The sequence below is a fragment of the Musa acuminata genome, chromosome BXJ3-5 (assembly GCF_036884655.1).
Source record: "Musa acuminata AAA Group cultivar baxijiao chromosome BXJ3-5, Cavendish_Baxijiao_AAA, whole genome shotgun sequence".
NCBI lineage: Eukaryota > Viridiplantae > Streptophyta > Magnoliopsida > Zingiberales > Musaceae > Musa > Musa acuminata.
This window is the reverse complement of record NC_088353.1, coordinates 34,288,696-34,309,338: the sequence shown is the minus strand read 5'-3', so window position 1 is coordinate 34,309,338 and position 20,643 is coordinate 34,288,696. Positions and strand designations below refer to the sequence as shown.

The window sequence follows — 20,643 nt, the reverse complement described above, 5'->3', positions numbered from 1 at the left end:
GCTTTTTCTAGATTTTGAGATTGATAGAATATGAAAAGAAAGGATGGTGATCAGAGAGGGCGACAGATGAGAGAGGGAAATTGGAAGATGGTGAGAAGAGATGAAAGAGAATAATTACATCAACATAGTTTTCTTGTCTTTCATCTTTATAATAATAAAAAAAAAAGTTCTTTAACACTCTTAAAAATTTAAGGTATTTTAGTGTTTTTAACACTCAAACCCTTTAGTTAGTAAGTCAAAATGACAGAGGGTTGGCTTTCAAATCTCTCCGATTCGATTAGTCATTGGTTTCAAAAAAGAGTTTACTAAAAATTAGTTTTTGTTTTACAAAATTCAATGACAACAAAAGAACAAATGAAAAGAGGTGACAAACAAGAGAAATCAAATATTTTCCCTACAAATTCCAGATGGGCAACACAAGTTTAATCTCTACAAACAAGAGAGCAAAGATTTCTTCTTCATGAGTACAGTAATGGTGAATCCAGAAGAGTTGTAAATTAACTAGAAGAAGCATCATCCTTCTTCACTGAGCTTGGGGTGTATTTTCTTGACTAGGCTAAAGATCCTCCATTTGAAGTTTCCTCCTCTCTTCTTTTCCCTACCTCCTTTCTGTTGGTCTCTTCTGCCATTGAGGTCTTCTCCCTCCAACGCTTTCTCCCTTCTTTCCATCTTCTCCTTGAAGAGTTTCCTCTCTACATATATTTCAGCAACATCATACCCTACAAAAGCCATGACCAGGACCAAAACAATGAGAGATTCCAAATGGATTCCTCTCTCTCTCTCTTTGTGGAATAGTTTTGTAGTACTGGAGTCATGAATGAATGAATGAGGATTTATAGGAGATGAAGGATGGATGGTGGCTTGGTTGACAAGGAAGCTGTATTGGAATAGTCAACACTAGTCAAAAGGAAGTTTGACAAGGAAACTGTGTACATGTTCTTCAAATCTGCATGTGGAAGAATCTTCCTGGCTACTGTGCCAAGAAAGGTTTTCCTGCCTGCATGTGAAATAAAGAGGTATTATCTTTTCATTTCTTTTCTGTAAATTTAAAGGTTAGAGAATAAATCAAATTAAATATGAAGTCAAAGATGGATTTTAATCTTAATTATCTGTTCAATTGGAGTTTGAGCTAACATATGATTTTAAAATATTTTTTGTTAAATAAAAATATATTATTAAGTTAAATGAGTACCAAAATCGTCTTTTGATTAACCAATCAATTGCCAACTCTGTGTTAATAAATATGAAAATAAAAAAATTAAGTAAATTGTTTAGTTTGGTTGGTTTTGAGGTTGTACAATTTGATTTATGATTTCAAAATATAAAGCTATACCTAATTAATTATCCTCTTGAATTCTCTATTTTATTAATGTCTTTTTTTTATTCCTAATAAGAAGATCCATTAAGGATTCTTTGTTTTTTTTTTTGGAAAAATCGATCTTAAATTTTCATAATTATCTTTATATAGAAATCATTTTTTAGACATTTAATATGATTGAACTTCAAATTTATTTTATATAAATATATATATATATATATATATATATATATATATAACTGAAGCACTCTGCCTTGATGTGGTTCTTCTTCTTCTATGTCTCTCACTCGGCTTCGGTCGATCCATTCCCGGCCATCTCCTCCTGCAGACTTTTATGCTTTTCTCCTTCAGACGTGCCTGCGGACCGAGAACGTCGCCGCCGGCCGATCCATCCACGCACATGTCGTCAAGGCCGGCCTCCACCTCGGCGTCTACCTCGTCAACAATATCATCAATCTCTACGCTAAGTTTGGATATTTTACCGATGCCCACAATGTTTTCGACGGGATGCATCTCAAGAATGCGTTCTCGTGGAATACCTTGCTGGCCATGTATGCAAAAGGTGGTATGATTGGAAGGGCGAATAAGGTGTTTGTTGAAATGCCCCAGAGGGACTCTGTTTCTTGGACCACGATGATTGTGGGATTGAATCTGATGGGAGAATTTGAACGGGCGGTTGTTGTGTTCTTGGAGATGGTTCGGTCTGGAGTGCCACCGTCACAGTTCACATTTACTAATGTGCTCTCATCCTGTGCAGCCCTCGAGGCGTTGGACGTGGGTAGAAAGGTGCATTCTTTTGTGGCTAAGCTTGGGCTGAGTGGTGTTGTTGTCGTAGCTAATTCCCTGATCAACATGTATGGAAAGTCGGGGGACGTAGAGACTGCAAAGGCTGTTTTTGATATGATGAGATTGAGGAGTGTATCGAGTTGGAATTCTATGATTTCTATGTATTCTCAGTCTGGAAGAATGGATCTTGCTCAGGACCAATTCGACGAGATGACTGATCGTAACATTGTCACTTGGAATGCGATCATTGCAGGATACAATCAGAATAACCTGAATCAGGAGGCATTGGAGTTCTTCTCGCGTATGCTAAAAGAACAGTCTGTGGTCCCTGATAATTTCACGTTAACCAGTGCTCTTTCTGCTTGTGCTTTCCTAGGACTGTTGAGAGTGGGAAAGCAGATCCATTCCCGTATAGTCAGAACTGAAATGCCATGTCATAGGCAGGTTGGGAATGCTTTGATCTCAATGTACTCCAAGTCTGGTGGGGTAGCAATTGCTCGAAGGGTTCTTGAACAAACAATGGCTTCTGATCTTAGTGTCGTATCCTTTACTGCACTCCTCGAGGGTTATGTTAAGCTCGGAGACTTACAACCAGCTAGAGAAATCTTTGACTTGATGAATTATCGGGATGTTGTTGCTTGGACAGCTATGATTGTTGGGTATGTTCAAAATGGTTTCAATAGTGAAGCCATGGATCTCTTTAGGTTGATGGTTGACAATGGTCCTAAGCCAAACCATTACACGCTGGCTGCAATACTGAGTGTTTGTTCGAGCTTGGCATCCTTGGATCATGGCAAGCAGATTCACTGCAGAGCTATCAGATCAACAGGACTGTCAGTTTCTGTGAGCAATGCCCTTATCACCATGTATGCTAGATCTGGAAGCATTGCAGGAGCAAAGACAGTGTTCGATCAGATATGTCAGAGTAAAGAAACTGTCTCATGGACCTCAATGATCATAGCTTTGGCTCAACATGGCCTAGGAGAAGAAGCTATAGTCTTGTTTGAAAATATGATTAGCACAGGCGTGAGGCCCGACCATATAACATATGTTGGTGTGATTTCAGCGTGTACACATGCAGGACTAGTTGAGAAAGGGAGGCATTATTTTCAACAGATGCAGACTAAGTATATGATCCAACCCGCACAAAGCCATTATTCATGCATGATTGATCTGTTTGCGCGTGCTGGTTTAACTCAGGATGCCCAAGAGTTCATAAAAACGATGCCAGTAGAACCAGATGCCATAGCATGGGGGTCCCTTCTGGCTGCTTGCAAAGTTCAGAAAGATGCTGACTTGGCAAAGGTTGCGGCAGAAAGATTGCTGGCTATCGATCCTGTTAACAGTGGTGCTTATTCTGCACTTGCTAATGTATATTCTGCATGTGGGAGATGGGATGATGCTGCTAAGATTTGGAAGCTAATGAAGGATAAAAGAGTGAAGAAAGAGCAAGGGTTTAGCTGGACACACATAAAGAACAAGGTTCATGTCTTCGGAGTTGATGATGGATTGCACCCACAGAGGGATGCAATATATCAGATGGCTGCAAAGCTCTGGAAGGAGATTAAGAAAGCAGGTTTTGTTCCTGATACCCAATCTGTCTTGCACGACATTGATGAGGAGTTGAAGGAGCAATTACTTAGTCATCACAGCGAAAAGCTTGCTATTGCTTTTGGGTTGATCAGTACTCCTGAGAACACAACTTTGAGGATTATGAAGAACCTAAGAGTCTGCAAGGACTGTCACTCTGCAATAAAGTTTATATCCAAAATCGTAGGACGGGAAATCATCGTGCGAGATGCTACTCGCTTTCATCACTTCAGATATGGCTTCTGCTCATGCAAAGATTTTTGGTAGAATCCATCTAGCATATCGAGAATTGTTTTGCTTATTCAATGATAAACTCTGGAACCATACAGATGAACGATCTTATTCAGGAGATCCAGGCCTAGCAAAAGACAAGTCTGGATGCTGTAAATTTTGATATATGCTATCAACAGGGAAGAATTAGGATACATGAGATCCGATTCTAAGGCTGAGACCCAAAAGAACAATGTTATCTGGAGAAGGAAATATTGGGAAAGAGGATAGTCCCACCTCAAATGTGATGACCTTTTATCTTAGCACAACCATAAATTTACTTTTTACAGGTTAGAAATTTTATATTCCCAGAATTCAGCACCTATCCCTTTATTTACATAAAAACCAAATCTATATATGAAAGTCCTTGTTGCCGTAACCCTTTTCTTTTTCTTGTGTCTAGGAAATCTGTAACTTGCTGGCATAGGACTGAAGCAAAATGAACTTCTTCAGGTATATATAGGTAATGAGCAAAAAATTACCTTTATTTTTCATTAACGCAAATAAAGTATCTATACCATCACTTATATATAATCAGGCAGCATATTCCCTGCCACAATTGCTCCTTATATAGAGAAATTCATGTACCCCAGGATAATTCCATATATCGAGTTGTTCTGTTGAAGAAATTTTCTCGGCTGTAAAGGAAGAAGTCAAAGGAACATCCTAGATTTTCTTTGGTTTTGTTCTTTACATCATTCTCTTTAGTTCGAGGAATAATGAGCTTAGCATGTTGCTAATGCATGTCTCTTCATCCCTTCTGCTAATGCAAGACTACAGCCTGAACACACTATGTGACCGTACCTGCACATACATCATGAGCATGCATTTTTCATTAAGGCTTCACGTCATTGATCATGGACTAGAGTCAGATGTGAATATTTATTCCTGATTTCAGACACATTTCAGTAGTTTCCGATTAACTCGATTCCATTTCCAGTGCCGAAAACCTTCTTAAAACAACTCAATGGATTGAAGTTATAATTGAAATTGGTTTCCATTTTCAGACACATTTTAGTAGTTTTCCATTGACTCGATTCAATTTCTTAAGCCAAATCAATGTATTGAAGTTACAGTTGAAATTGGTATCCATTTTCAGACACATTTCAGTAGTTTTCCATTGACTTGAATTCCTTTCTTATACCAAAAACCTTCTTATAATTGATAGATTGAAGTTACAGTTGAGACCTTGTTGCTCCTGCTTTTAATACATGAGACATCAACTCAAACTGTGTGCAATGTAGATATAAGTTTGAGTTAGAAGATAACACTGCTTGAATTCTCCCTAAAATCATGCAGGGAGGCAGCAGTCTACTAGGCCATGGACGTGGAATCAGGGACACGCAGCACCGTGCCTGGTGAGTGGCCAGATGCTTCGCATGGGACCATGCAGTCTACTTTTGTGTAGCATCTATCAATGTAATCGCAGTGGCTGCTGCCATCTTGCACTGATTCCCAGCCGGTCATCTGAAACTGATCAAACCATGAGATAAAACTCAACCGATAGAAGAGGAAACAGGGCAAGTCGAAGTGGAAACTTATCTGCCATTGCTTACTGTTGGACCGAGAAGACATGATGATGTTGGAGAAGAATTGAAAATCTACCATCATCTTTAAGCTCTGAACTGCCGTTATTTTCAAGTGCTGATCTTGTGCCAGTGGGAGGAGAGGGAGGTGAGACTTCCAATAGAGACAGTTGTTGGGTGGAGATCTTACAGAATTTCAGCTTTCTGATTCAAAGTTTCTTCATGAAAGGAAAGTTGTGAAGGGTAGGATCTCTATTTATACTAGACTCAGTTTCTTCAGAAGAGAATCTGCTTGATTGTCATTTTTTGAAAATGGATTTGGACTGGAAGAAGAAAGAGGGTACGTCACAAATCCAAAAGATTTTGTTGCCATTATGTAAAGTAAATCTATCTAATTTGTGATGCTGAAATCAGATAAGGCTATTAACATGGAGATGTTGGTGGTAGGCACAGTAGGGTCAATTTTATAATGGATAGACTTCACAACACTCTGTGCTTTACACCTCTATCATGGACAGCCTAAATGTCTAGTCTTCTTCTTAATATTGCTGACTTCAGACACAGATATGCTATGCATGAATGTATGTATGTATGTATGTGAATGTAAATACACAAAGGCTAAACTTCTTAGGTAGCTTTTTGACTTTGGGTGCTATTTCAAGTTAGTTCTCAATTTATTTCTTGTGTCCAATTAGTATTCGAACTATTGATTCTGTGAATCAAATCCATTCTTAATCATTGTTAATGGTATCACAGTCGATGCCAAAGTCTTGTAAGCAAAAAAAATTTTAACTGACTGTGATTGTCTCATATTTCAGTTCAGCTGATTTGGTTAACTCAGACCCAATAATTCACCAAATAATTTGACATAAAAAATATTTTGAGAATCAACTTGAAACAGCAGACTAATTAATGAAAGGAATATCTAGGTAAATAATATGTATGTAATTTATTTACTTGATTGTGTCAATCTATAGCTATGTTTTTATTACCAAGTTAGAATTAGTTTCAAGACTGAAAAAAAATGAAATGTAGAGCAAGGAAAATTTAAAAAAGTGTGGAAATATGTACTAAAAATTCACACAAACATTTGTAAATTAGATTTGACATTGGTGATATCTGTATTCCTTGTTTATCTTCTATTCAATCCATTTCACTTAACCCATCATCAGAAAACTTCAAGCTATGATTTGATTCTGTAGAGAGAAGCAGCAGTAGAAGCACTTGCATGACTTAATTCTACCCCACAAAACCAGCTTCTGTCTCATTTTCAAGCTATATTCTACATTTTTCCACAAAGAACTTATCCAAGCTATGTTGAATGAGGAATAATTGAGCTGCATTTGAGTCTATGTTTTGAAAATTCTGATACTAAATTAGAGCAGCAAAGATGAGCAGAAAGAAAAAGTATTCAAGCTATGTTAGATGAGGAATAATTGAGCTGCATTTGGCTCTAATTCTGATACTAAAATAGAGCTGCACGCATGAGTTTTCTTGTTTTATTTCCTAATGGCTGTGCTTGAAGTCTGCTCTGATCTTGAAAGAACAAAACAAACTACAACTAAAACCATGTCTTACTTCTTCTTTTTCTTTGGAGGTTGAAGCGCCTCTTCCTCTTTTATCCTTGTCCTCCCGATCCTCCTCTACACCATCTTCGTCGTCCTCCTCCTCCTCCTCTCCCTCTCCATTCTGTTCGTCTCCACCCGGATTTTTCTTGCCATTATCGGTATCGGGGTTCTCATATTCCTCCCCATTGTCATCAGACAACTCATCTTCACCCTCCCCAACATCACCATCTTCATCATCATCAGCATCAACAGGCTCATTATTTCCATTCTTCACTTCATTTTTCTCTCTGATCACCAGCATTTCGGCCAAGTCGAAGAAACTTGTATCCTGATCAATGCACATTCAACATGAGAAACAAAAGAAACTAAACGGAGATATCCTGATCCATTCTATGTATGTGAGAGATGGCTTCCACATTAGACACACAGGCTAACTTAAGCAAAATAAACCATAACTATGTAAATAGCTGATAAAAGAATTATTAATCGGATTGCAGCTAAATCCTTGTCAAACACTGCAGCAACTCATCCAATCTAATGATGTGGTTGGATCATTTGCATCTAATTATTATTGGCCTCGACGTATATTTCGACCATCTTACTTCTTACACCGAGGATTGCATATTAGCATTAAGTCTGTTTAAATCAGTGATAAATGTACAAAACAAATGTTAACCCACTTAATGAATCACTTGGAGCATAAACTTTAATCCATTAAAAGGGATCTTTTGACGCTTTCTTCCCATAAACTTCAGAATTTATTACAGCAAAATCAATAAATGAATCGAAAATATCTCTTTTCCATGTCCAGAAAGCAATCGCATTAGGGTAGAGTTTTTGGATAGAACAGAAAGTTCTTTTGACATTTTTTGGCAGAAAGACTATATCTTTCCTAAAAAGCCGAATTGGACTAACATTTTACGAGGAATCGCAGCCAAAACCCCTCGAAACCATGAAAGCCAGTGAAACCCCCATAACGTTTTGTTAAAGAGATCGAGCAGCGGGAAAAGAGGGCAAAACCCCGCGAAAAATCCGATTTTTACTTCAGAGGAGAGTACCCAGGAGACAGATCGGGGTAGGAGAAGGACGAGTCCGAACTAAAACGAGCTGGAAGAGGCACCGCTCATGGCCAAGAGAACCGCAGGGCAGCGACACTACCGACCGCCGGAGCCGAGGAGGAGGAAGAGGCGGACGCGGGGAGCCGCCCGTGCAGAAATAGTGGCGCGGAGGACTTAATCGGTCATTACATTAAATCCCTTAGTTATCGGGTAAACCCTGGTTTTGGCCTCTTAATTAGCCTTCAAGACCTCGGCATTAAATCCTGTGGGATGGTTAATTATAGATTATTCTTTTTATAATTAATTTTTTTAATATTTTAATCTTTATATTTTAAAAATTATATTAATATTTTTATAATTAGGAAAATAAAATATTTACGTCACTTTAACACCATGATTATATATATATATAAATATAAAAATAATTTTAACATATGAATTGATGATAATGGATGATAGTACTACCAAGAGACGTCATCACTCTCCTCATCTACAATATTCATCGTGTCCCCCAAAAACATCGTTATCCGTTATCATCAATCAAGATGATATAATTATTATTTTACCTTTTAGTTTCATGTTTGTATTGATAAAATTAATAGTGTTAGGGATAACTTATAAATATATAGGTTAAAATCTAGATGACAAAACTATATATATATATATATATGGGGGTTGGGGAACATTAGAGATTGCACTGTGGAGTACTAAAGAAGAATGCTTTGGAAGACAATGGGTATTTCCTTCCTAATATAGGGACTAGTGGAGTAGGATATACACTGAGACATTGGCATGGAAGGCTGATGGCTGCAGGTAGTTCTCCAATCTATGCTTGAAGCCCAATTCAAGCAGAAGGAATGGCAATTCTTGAAGGTTTAAAAGAACCAAAGTTGAGGGTTTCTGACTTCCTAAAATATATAAATTTCACCTAAAGGCAAGGTTTTTTTATGATATTTTGCAGTTGGACAGGAAGGTCAATGTGGTTTGCTTTACACATATTACTACAAATATAAAGAAAAAGAGCATATAATGTTTCCAGTACAGGCTGTAGATGTGATACAAGAATCATATGGGGTGATGATTTTGATTGGCAAGACTTTGTGTAGCTTTAGTGCCTTATGAAGTCCAATAGCTGAAGTTTTTTTCCTTAGAAAAAAAGGAAGTTATTAATAATAAGGTAGAGATCAAGGAGTTCTATATACTTACCCTTTCAACATCTAAAAATAATATGCATAGTTATATATAGATATATATATTCACCCATATATCTTATTTCCATTTAACAGCCATCCAAAGAACCACAGATTGATCATATTTAACTGATGTTAGTGAACTGCAGTTACAAAGAAAAGGTAAAAGTATTTTTCATTTACTTTAGTGAAACATTTTCATATATCAGTTCAGTGAAACATAGAGTCTCTTTAAATCAAGGAATAAAAAAAAACCTTCAAATATATTCTCTATTTTACTAATATCAGCAAAAAAATAATCTCATTACCACAGAGCTTTCAAGTGAATTCACTCACTGAACTTTGATGTTGAAAGATCATGTACTTCCCCAGTCTTCACCTCATAATCAAGAAAGATCATTGGCATCAACCAGTAGTCACTCTAACTGGTCATAACTGCAAATCACTAATTGTCTTGATAAATGATCATGTAGACAAGTGGTAAAGTTGATTAGCAAAAGCCAGAAAAAACTTGAAAGATCACAGAATATGAGACTTAGAATATTAAGAGTTGCAATTGTTATCATCATCAAGAAGTAGACATGGCACCCTTTTAGGATATACCCTGGCTTACAGTTACATGTTGACTGTCTCTGCATATGCTAACTCAGGTTTTCTCTGGTGAAGATCTTGGCTCTTCTTTAGCTTCAGATGCATAAAAATGTGGATGATGAAGCTCTGACTACATTTAAAATCTGAAGCTATTCATTTAGCTACTTGATTGGAGTCCCTATAGACATGCATCTACTTTGTACATATCGAAACAATCTCAGAAGACAAAACATAATGGTAGATATGTTCATCAGCATTCAAGGAACTTTGAACCTGTTAGGATCAAGAGCACTAAGAGGGGGGGGGGTGAATTAGTGCAGCGGAAATCTTATAATAATTTAAAAACAAAAAGCTGCGTTCGTTCAAAAACGATTATGATGCAAAAGCAAATTTTCAGTTTGTATCTAAGTGCAGTTTGCGTCTAAGCGCAGATTGCGTCTAAGTGCAGATTTACGTCTAAACGCAGATTTACGTCTAAACGCAGTTTTACGTCTAAACGCAGTTTTACGTCTAAACGCAGTTTTACGTCTAAACGCAGTTTTACGTTTAAACGCAGTGTTACGTCTAAACGCAGTTCTACGTCTAAACGCAGTTTTACGTCAAGACGCAGATTTACGTCTAAACGCAGTTAGACGCAGATTTACGTCTAAACTCTGAAACTCGTTTGTATATTCGCAGAAGGCAGTATGCAGTTAAAATCAAGACGTAAACGTAAACTGAAATCTGATGATTGAGCGAAGAAAGCCGATTTACGTCCGAATGCAGTTTTACGTCTAAATGTTGAAACTCGTTCGTAAAATCGTAGAGGACAGATTGCAGTTATAAATAGGATTAAAATGCAAGCGTAAACTGCAAGGAAGCTTGTTCGTAAAAGCGCAGAAAACAGTTCTGCAGAATCAAACGTAAACGTAAACTGTAATGTACGAAAATACGAGTTTACGTCTGAATCCAGATTTGGAAGAACAGCACTTAGAACTTGTTCGTGAAAGCGCAGAGAGCAGTAGAGATGAGGGAGGTTTGCAGTAATGATAAAGTGCTCGAAATTAAACGCAAACCAGAGATTTATAGTGGTTCGGTCAGCCTTGACCTACTCCACTTTTGGCTTCCTCTACCGATGAGGTTGCCGACGTCAACTAGCTGCCTTCCTTCAATGGGCGAAGGCCAAACCTCCCTCTTACAGTTTCTCTCCTTTTGACAGGCTTAGGAGACAACCTTTACAGACCTTTCTCTCCTCACTTTACAGTTGGAAACTTGAAGAACAGAAGGAGGAGACTCAAGGATTTACAACACGTTTGAGCTCTTTAGAATCACAGAAAAGATCACAATTTTGGTATGTGTCTGTATCTTTTCAGTGCTGAATGGGTGGGGTATTTATAGGCCCCAACCCAATTCAAATTTCGAGCTCAAATCGATCAAATCGATCCAATCCCAGAATTTCTGGGATCAGGCGGTTGCACCTCTCGACTGGAGAGGTGGCACCGCCTGGCAGAGCTCGAAGACTGAGCTCTGCCGATTGCTTCTTCTCTGCCAGAGCTCGAAGACTGAGCTCGATGGTTGCATCACCTGGCAGAGCTCGAAGACTGAGCTTGGTGGTTGCATCACCTGGCAGAGCTCGAAATCTGAGCTTGGTGGTTGCATCACTTGGCAGAGCTCCAAACTGAGCTCAAGCTGATGCACCATTCTGCCATAGCTCGAAGACCGAGCTTGGTGAATTCATCACCTGGCCAAGCTCGAGACTGAGCTCAGGCTGATGCACCACACTGCCAAAGCTCGAAGACTGAGCTTGGTGGTTGCATCGCCTGGCAGAGCTCGGAACTTGAGCTCTGGCGGTGCAACCTCTTGGCTGGAGCGGTTGCACCTCCCAGCCGTGCACCCCTGGCGGTTGCACCTCCTGGCTGGGGCGGTTGCACCTCCCAGCCGTGCAGCCCTGGCGGTTGCACCTCCTGGCTGGGGCGGTTGCACCTCCCAGCCGTGCACCCCTGGCGGTTGCACCTCCTGGCTGGGGCGGTTGCACCTCCTGGTGCAATCAGGGTCCGAATGGTTCACTCCATTCGACCCACTTGTATCTTTTCAGGGGCCCAATTGCCCCAAGATTAAGCTAATGGGATCACCTCCCATTTTCCTGCTTAATCATCGTGCTAACTACGATTATCTCTAAGACAACTTCTGCAGCTTGCTCCGATGCGTCAATCGCTTCTTCCGGCGAGTTTCCGGCCAACTTCCGTCGATCAACCGACAACCTTCGGTGATCCTTCTGCGGACATCCGGCATACTCCTGGACTTTGCGACGATCCACTTGGCGAGTTCCGACGAGCTTCGCTTGGCAAGCTTCTGGACTTCTCGGATCTGTTCTCTCTGAACCTCCGACGACCGTCCGAACTTCCGTCGAACTCTCGAACTCCCAACGTGATCCTGATCTTGACTCCGGGGCAACTCCTGCTGCTTGTCTTAATCTCATCGTAGTTAATCCTGCACACTTATCTCAACATATAGATTAGATAACAAATGACAATTGACTTCATCATCAAAATCCGAGATTCAACAATCTCCCCCTTTTTGATGATGACAATCAATTGATAAAGGAGTTATCCTTAACTCCCCCTATCTATATGCCATAGTTGAGATAATTCAACCTTGAATTCAAGACCTAAGAATTCAAGTGACGCATTGATAAGTTAGATCAGTTAAACTTATCAATGCTCCCATCATGATGCCTATCATGATGTATCTCTTCAAGAATTATGTCAATGCATGACATACATCAACAAGTTTGTATGATTGTGTTTGTAACCATTCATCATGTAATCATATAAAGCAACGAAGGACTTTTTACATGATGCTTACATTTGATATATTCTAGTAAGTTTGCATTTTCTTTACAATATCAAGATATGATGCAAACTATAGTACATGTTCACATATCTCTTGGTGATGCAAGGATGGCATAACATTGTTTATAGCATCACTCAAGTATTTGCAACTATGACATAGATATGATTATGGCAGTTTAGCTATGACATAGTACATGTTCACATATCTCTTGGTGATGCAAGGATGGCATAACATTGTTTATAGCATCACTCAAGTATTTGCACCTATGACATAGATATGATTATGGCAGTTTAGCTATGACATAGTATTTATCAATTCATATTTTTCTCCCCCTTTGTCATCAACAAAAAGCATGATAGCATTATCAAGCATATAAAAGAAGTCATGACACATATATCACTGTATTGTTTTTGCTTGACGGAGGAAAGTCATTTTCCAAGGAGTTTTAATAAGAGTGTATGGGAACATCCCATTTTTAGCATACATCCTGAAAAATGAACTTCTTACATGCATTTGGTTAAAAATATTTGTCACATAATTTGCGACATGTTAAGCGTTGTCAAGGCATGTAATAGTATTCGAATAATTTTGATGTAGTAACACAATTATTTTAAGTACAGCATTATATCATATTGCATAGCAGGATTTTTAGCAAGTGTAGCATTGTATCACATGGTAAGATATCAGCTTGTATGATGCAAATTTTTGTTTGATACATGGCATGATAGCAAACATATTAGCAATAGCTACCATATCAATGTCATACTGCTAACTTATCAACTTACATTGGTATGTTGCTTCATATTTTCAAGGCATGTAATAGTAATAACATCCGAAAGATAATTTTAACTAGTTTAATTATTCGGACACATCAACATTCCTAATTCTCTTCTTATGTAATCAAATTGTTCTTCACATAGGGGTTTTGTGAAGATATCAGCCAGTTGATGTTTGGTATCAATAAATTCTATGGTCACGTCATGATTAGTGACATGATCACGTATAAAGTGATGTCTAATATCAATGTGTTTTGTTCTTGAGTGTTGTATAGGATTTTTAGTTAAGCATATTGCACTCGTGTTATCACATTTAATGGGAATATCTTTAAGATTCACTTTGTAATCTTCTAAAGTGTTTTTCATCCATACAACTTGTGCACAGCATGCACTTGCTGCAATGTATTCAGCTTCGGTTGTTGATAGGGCAACTGAGTTTTGTTTCTTAGATGACCAGGATACAAGGGCATGTCCTAAAAATTGACATGATCCTGATGTGCTTTTTCTGTCTAGTTTACAGCCAGCGAAGTCCGCATCAGCATAAGCTGTTAGTTCAAAATTTTCTGATTTTGGGTACCATAATCCTAGATTTGTAGTTCCATTAAGATATCTGAGTATTCTTTTGACAGCTTTGAGATGAGATATCTTAGGGTCTGATTGAAATCTAGCACAAAGTCCTACACTGAACATAATGTCTGGTCTTGTGGCAGTGAGGTAAAGTAAACTTCCTATCATACCCCTATAGGTTTTTTGATCGAAGCTTTCTCCATTCTCATCAATTTCTAACTTAGTGGAGGTGCTCATAGGAGTGTCAATGGCTTTTGAATTATTCATTTTGAACTTCTTTAGCAAACTTACAGCATATTTGGTTTGACTAATAAAGATGCCATTGCTTAGTTGTTTGATTTGTAGGCCTAAGAAGAATGTTAATTCTCCCATTAGACTCATTTCGAATTCATGACTCATAGTTTTCGAAAAGGATTTACAAAGAGATTCATTTGTAGAACCAAAGATAATGTCATCAACATAAATCTGAACAATGAGAAAATCATTTTCAAAATTCTTGATAAACAATGTAGTATCAACCTTGCCTTTTACGAAATTATTTTCAATGAGAAAAGAGCTAAGTCTCTCATACCAAGCCCTTGGGGCTTGCTTTAAACCATAGAGAGCTTTAGTTAATCTAAACACATGATTAGGGTAGCCATTATTTTCAAATCCAGGAGGTTGTTCAACATAAACTTCTTCAGAAATGAAACCATTTAGAAAAGCGCTTTTAACATCCATTTGAAATAATTTAAAATTATTGCAACTAGCATAGGCAAGGAGCATCCTTATGGCTTCCAATCGAGCCACAGGTGCGAAGGTTTCTTCGTAATCGATACCTTCTTCTTGGTTGAAACCTTTGGCCACTAATCTAGCCTTGTTTCTAACTACGATACCATTTTCATCTTGCTTGTTTCTAAAGACCCATTTAGTACCAATTACTAAATGGTCATTTGGTCTAGGAACAAGCGTCCACACCTCATTTCTCTCAAATTGATTTAATTCATCTTGCATTGCGAAAATCCATGAATCATCTTTCATGGCTTCATCAACACATTTGGGTTCAATTTGGGAGAGAAAAGCGGCGTTGGCACAAAAGTTTTTAAAAGAAGATCGTGTTTGAACCCCCTTTGATGTGTCTCCTAGGATTAGTTCCTTAGGATGAGCATCTATATACTTCCAATCCTTGGGTAAGGATGTTTTGGAAGTAGATGCAACCAAGTTGCTAGTTGGAGACGGGGTTTCGTTTAAGTTCAAGGAATCAAAATTAATATCATCATCAAGATCATTTTTCTTAATTTCTGAAATCTCATTGAAAACAACATGGATGGATTCTTCAATAATTAAGGTTCTTTTATTGAAGATGCGAAAAGCTTTAGAAACCGAAGAATAACCAAGAAAAATTCCTTCATCAGATTTAGCATCGAATTTTCCTAAGTTATCCTTTTCATTCAAGATAAAACACTTACACCCAAAGACTTTAAAATATGAGACATTGGGTTTTTTGTTATTCCATAACTCATAAGGAGTTTTGGTGAGTAAGGGTCTTACTAGGACTCTATTTAAAATATAACATGCAGTGTTTACGGCTTCGGCCCAAAAATATTTGGGTAGGCTATGTTCATTCAACATGGTTCTAGCCATTTCTTGCAAATTTCGATTTTTTCTTTCTACTACCCCATTTTGTTGAGGATTTCTTGGAGTAGAGAAGTTATGGTTGTATCCGTTGAGTTCACAGAATTCTTGGAAGTCATGGTTTTGAAATTCTCCACCGTGATCACTTCTAATTGACGAAATCATAGATTCCTTCTCATTTTGAACAAGTTTACAAAACTTGGTAAAATGTCTAAAGCATTCATTTTTTTGTTTTAAGAAGTAGGTCCATGTATATCTGCTGTAGTCATCAACAATGACAAAGGCGTATTTGCTACCTCCTAGACTCGATGTAGAGATTGGTCCGAACAAGTCCATATGGATCAATTGTAAGGGCCTAGAGGTGCTTATTTGATTCTTAGCTTTGAAGCTACCCCTAATTTGCTTACCTAATTGGCAAGCATCACATACATTATCTTTGATGAACTTGATATGAGGAATTCCTCTTACAAGTTCTCTGGATGATACTTGATTGATTAGTTTCATGCTAGCATGACCTAATCTTCTATGCCATAGCCAAGCATCCTCATTCATAACGGCAAAGCACATTTCATCACATAAGTTATTGATGTCAATAGTGTATACGTTGTTTTGTTTTAATGCAATCATAGATATATTTTTGTGTGGTTTTTCAATGATGCAGGCATTAGATTCAAATCTTATAATATATCCTTTATCACATAATTGACTAATGCTCAAGAGGTTATGTTTTAAACCATCAACTAGTAAAACATCTTCAATAGAGAGGTTGGATTTGTTACCAATGGTTCCTTTGCCAATGATTTTACCCTTGTTGTTGTCTCCGAAGGTGACATATCCTTCGTCTATGCTAGAGAGCTTAGAGAATTGAGATGGATCTCCGGTCATATGCCTTGAGCATCCACTATCAAGGTACCATTTCTTGCTCCTAGCTTGCAATTGTTTAGTTTTCTACAAGAAAGGATGATGTTTAGGTACCCATTTGCTTTTGGGTGCCTCATAAATAGATCTACATTTTCTATCATGTTGTATAGAGTTTATCATGGTTCCTTTAGGAACCCAAATTAATTTGTTTGGACTTATTTTCTTGAATGGACAACAATGTGTCTTGTGTCCAGATTTGCAACAAAAGTTGCACTTGGTTTGGTGTTGAACGTGTAAGATGGGGCCTTTTACAAAGGTAGTTGGATTTTGGTGAGGACTCCTCACAAATCCAATCCCACTTCTTTTGGGAGCATGACCCTTGTTTGTAAGGATCATGTTTAATGACTTGCTACCAACCTCGAATTTCTTCAAGGTGTCCTTAAGCAGCAAGTTTTCTTTTTGTATAGTTTCTAAATCATGACATTTGATACATGAGTTTAAACTATCATGATGTTCGACTTTTAACTTATCAAACTCACAAGTGAGATTATCATGTAGCTTTTTTAGCAACTTGTATTTCTTATTTATAACTTTGCATTCATCAAATAAATCATGGAAGGCATTTAGTAATTCATCGAAGGATAAATCAGCATCTAATAAATCCGTTACCTCCCCTTCGATGGCCATAAAGGCGTAATGAGCAACTTGCTCGGTGTTGGATTCTTCTTCCTCGGATGCGCTCGAATCATCCCATATTGCTTGGAGCGCCTTCTTCTTTGTTGTTCTTTTCTTGACTTGGGGACAATCACTTTTGTAATGTCCCGGCTTTTTACATTCATAGCAGATCACCTGGTCCTTCTTAGGTTCAAGTTTATTTTTCACATCATTTTTAAACTTGTTTCTTTTGAAGAATTTTTTAAACTTTCTTGTCAAAAGTGCCAAGTCATCGTCACAATCCTCATCACTTGAGTTTTCTCTCAAGTGGCATTCAGAAGTTTTAAGTGCCATATCCTTCCTGTTCTTTGGAAGGATGTCTTCTTGCTCTTCATGAGCTTTGCATGTCATTTCGTAGGTCATTAATGACCCGATTAGTTCTTCAAGAGGGAAATTTTGCAGATCTTTTGCCTCTTGAATGGCGGTAACTTTAGGATCCCAACTCTTAGGAAGGGATCTTAGTATCTTATTAACAAGCTCAAAATCCGAAAAGCTTTTTCCGAGACCTTTTAAACCGTTGACGACATCCGTGAAACGGGTAAACATGTCGCCAATGGTTTCACTCGGTTTCATTCGAAAAAGTTCAAAAGAATGTAGCAACAAATTGATTTTTGACTCTTTCACTCTACTTGTGCCCTCGTGGGTCACTTCAAGTGTGTGCCAAATATCAAAAGCAGTTTCGCAAGTTGAAACACGATTAAATTCGTTTTTATCTAGTGCGCAAAATAAGGCATTCATAGCCTTTGCATTAAGAGCGAAAGCCTTCTTTTCCAAATCGTTCCATTCGATCATTGGAAGAGAAGATTTTGAAAATCCATTTTCAACAAGGTTCCATAGTTCAAAATCCATAGAAATAAGAAAGATCCTCATTCGGGTCTTCCAGTAAGTGTAGTCCGTTCCACTGAACATGGGTGGACGTGTAATCGAATGCCCCTCTTGGTTTCCGGCGTATGCCATCTCTCTTGGGTTTTAATCCTTTAGAGAGTTAACCGAGCTCTGATACCAATTGTTAGGATCAAGAGCACTAAGAGGGGGGGGGGTGAATTAGTGCAGCGGAAATCTTATAATAATTTAAAAACAAAAAGCTGCGTTCGTTCAAAAACGATTATGATGCAAAAGCAAATTTTCAGTTTGTATCTAAGTGCAGTTTGCGTCTAAGCGCAGATTGCGTCTAAGTGCAGATTTACGTCTAAACGCAGATTTACGTCTAAACGCAGTTTTACGTCTAAACGCAGTTTTACGTCTAAACGCAGTTTTACGTCTAAACGCAGTTTTACGTTTAAACGCAGTGTTACGTCTAAACGCAGTTCTACGTCTAAACGCAGTTTTACGTCAAGACGCAGATTTACGTCTAAACGCAGTTAGACGCAGATTTACGTCTAAACTCTGAAACTCGTTTGTATATTCGCAGAAGGCAGTATGCAGTTAAAATCAAGACGTAAACGTAAACTGAAATCTGATGATTGAGCGAAGAAAGCCGATTTACGTCCGAATGCAGTTTTACGTCTAAATGTTGAAACTCGTTCGTAAAATCGTAGAGGACAGATTGCAGTTATAAATAGGATTAAAATGCAAGCGTAAACTGCAAGGAAGCTTGTTCGTAAAAGCGCAGAAAACAGTTCTGCAGAATCAAACGTAAACGTAAACTGTAATGTACGAAAATACGAGTTTACGTCTGAATCCAGATTTGGAAGAACAGCACTTAGAACTTGTTCGTGAAAGCGCAGAGAGCAGTAGAGATGAGGGAGGTTTGCAGTAATGATAAAGTGCTCGAAATTAAACGCAAACCAGAGATTTATAGTGGTTCGGTCAGCCTTGACCTACTCCACTTTTGGCTTCCTCTACCGATGAGGTTGCCGACGTCAACTAGCTGCCTTCCTTCAATGGGCGAAGGCCAAACCTCCCTCTTACAGTTTCTCTCCTTTTGACAGGCTTAGGAGACAACCTTTACAGACCTTTCTCTCCTCACTTTACAGTTGGAAACTTGAAGAACAGAAGGAGGAGACTCAAGGATTTACAACACGTTTGAGCTCTTTAGAATCACAGAAAAGATCACAATTTTGGTATGTGTCTGTATCTTTTCAGTGCTGAATGGGTGGGGTATTTATAGGCCCCAACCCAATTCAAATTTCGAGCTCAAATCGATCAAATCGATCCAATCCCAGAATTTCTGGGATCAGGCGGTTGCACCTCTCGACTGGAGAGGTGGCACCGCCTGGCAGAGCTCGAAGACTGAGCTCTGCCGATTGCTTCTTCTCTGCCAGAGCTCGAAGACTGAGCTCGATGGTTGCATCACCTGGCAGAGCTCGAAGACTGAGCTTGGTGGTTGCATCACCTGGCAGAGCTCGAAATCTGAGCTTGGTGGTTGCATCACTTGGCAGAGCTCCAAACTGAGCTCAAGCTGATGCACCATTCTGCCATAGCTCGAAGACCGAGCTTGGTGAATTCATCACCTGGCCAAGCTCGAGACTGAGCTCAGGCTGATGCACCACACTGCCAAAGCTCGAAGACTGAGCTTGGTGGTTGCATCGCCTGGCAGAGCTCGGAACTTGAGCTCTGGCGGTGCAACCTCTTGGCTGGAGCGGTTGCACCTCCCAGCCGTGCACCCCTGGCGGTTGCACCTCCTGGCTGGGGCGGTTGCACCTCCCAGCCGTGCAGCCCTGGCGGTTGCACCTCCTGGCTGGGGCGGTTGCACCTCCCAGCCGTGCACCCCTGGCGGTTGCACCTCCTGGCTGGGGCGGTTGCACCTCCTGGTGCAATCAGGGTCCGAATGGTTCACTCCATTCGACCCACTTGTATCTTTTCAGGGGCCCAATTGCCCCAAGATTAAGCTAATGGGATCACCTCCCATTTTCCTGCTTAATCATCGTGCTAACTACGATTATCTCTAAGACAACTTCTGCAGCTTGCTCCGATGCGTCAATCGCTTCTTCCGGCGAGTTTCCGGCCAACTTCCGTCGATCAACCGACAACCTTCGGTGATCCTTCTGCGGACATCCGGCATACTCCTGGACTTTGCGACGATCCACTTGGCGAGTTCCGACGAGCTTCGCTTGGCAAGCTTCTGGACTTCTCGGATCTGTTCTCTCTGAACCTCCGACGACCGTCCGAACTTCCGTCGAACTCTCGAACTCCCAACGTGATCCTGATCTTGACTCCGGGGCAACTCCTGCTGCTTGTCTTAATCTCATCGTAGTTAATCCTGCACACTTATCTCAACATATAGATTAGATAACAAATGACAATTGACTTCATCATCAAAATCCGAGATTCAACAGAACCATGGATTCCAGCTTCCAGGACAAGTTGAATTTTCTCCATTTAGTCATTGCAAAACAGCCCTATCATCAGATTTGAACTCTGATAATTCATTTATTAATAA

General features: G+C 39.1%; 1 protein-coding gene and 1 long non-coding RNA gene across 3 annotated transcripts; one reads left to right on the top strand and one right to left on the bottom strand.

Moving 5' to 3' along the window:
• The first annotated feature begins 1,586 nt into the window (after nucleotides 1-1,586).
• Nucleotides 1,587-6,145, top strand: LOC135638147 (pentatricopeptide repeat-containing protein At2g22070-like). 2 transcript variants are annotated; one of them, XM_065151122.1, is made up of 3 exons: nucleotides 1,587-4,254; nucleotides 4,368-4,417; nucleotides 5,264-6,145. In XM_065151122.1, exon 1 carries the CDS (start codon nucleotides 1,595-1,597, stop codon nucleotides 3,959-3,961), a length of 2,367 nt encoding a protein of 788 aa, XP_065007194.1. In that variant the 5' UTR covers nucleotides 1,587-1,594; the 3' UTR covers nucleotides 3,962-4,254; nucleotides 4,368-4,417; nucleotides 5,264-6,145. The 2 variants fall into 2 exon arrangements, with proteins under 2 accessions (XP_065007194.1, XP_065007193.1); XM_065151121.1 differs by having other exon boundaries at nucleotides 4,368-4,427.
• On the bottom strand, nucleotides 5,676-8,319 carry LOC135638148 (uncharacterized). The gene is made up of 3 exons (XR_010496525.1): nucleotides 8,117-8,319; nucleotides 7,069-7,386; nucleotides 5,676-5,813 (listed from the first exon to the last, which is right to left on the bottom strand). It is a non-coding gene; the product is annotated as an uncharacterized LOC135638148 (long non-coding RNA).
• Nucleotides 8,320-20,643: the final 12,324 nt, after the last annotated feature.

Coding starts and splice junctions, on each gene's coding strand:
- LOC135638147 (XM_065151122.1), top strand. CDS start 1,595: ATGTCTCTCACTCGGCTTCGGTCGATCCATTCCCGGCCATCTCCTCCT.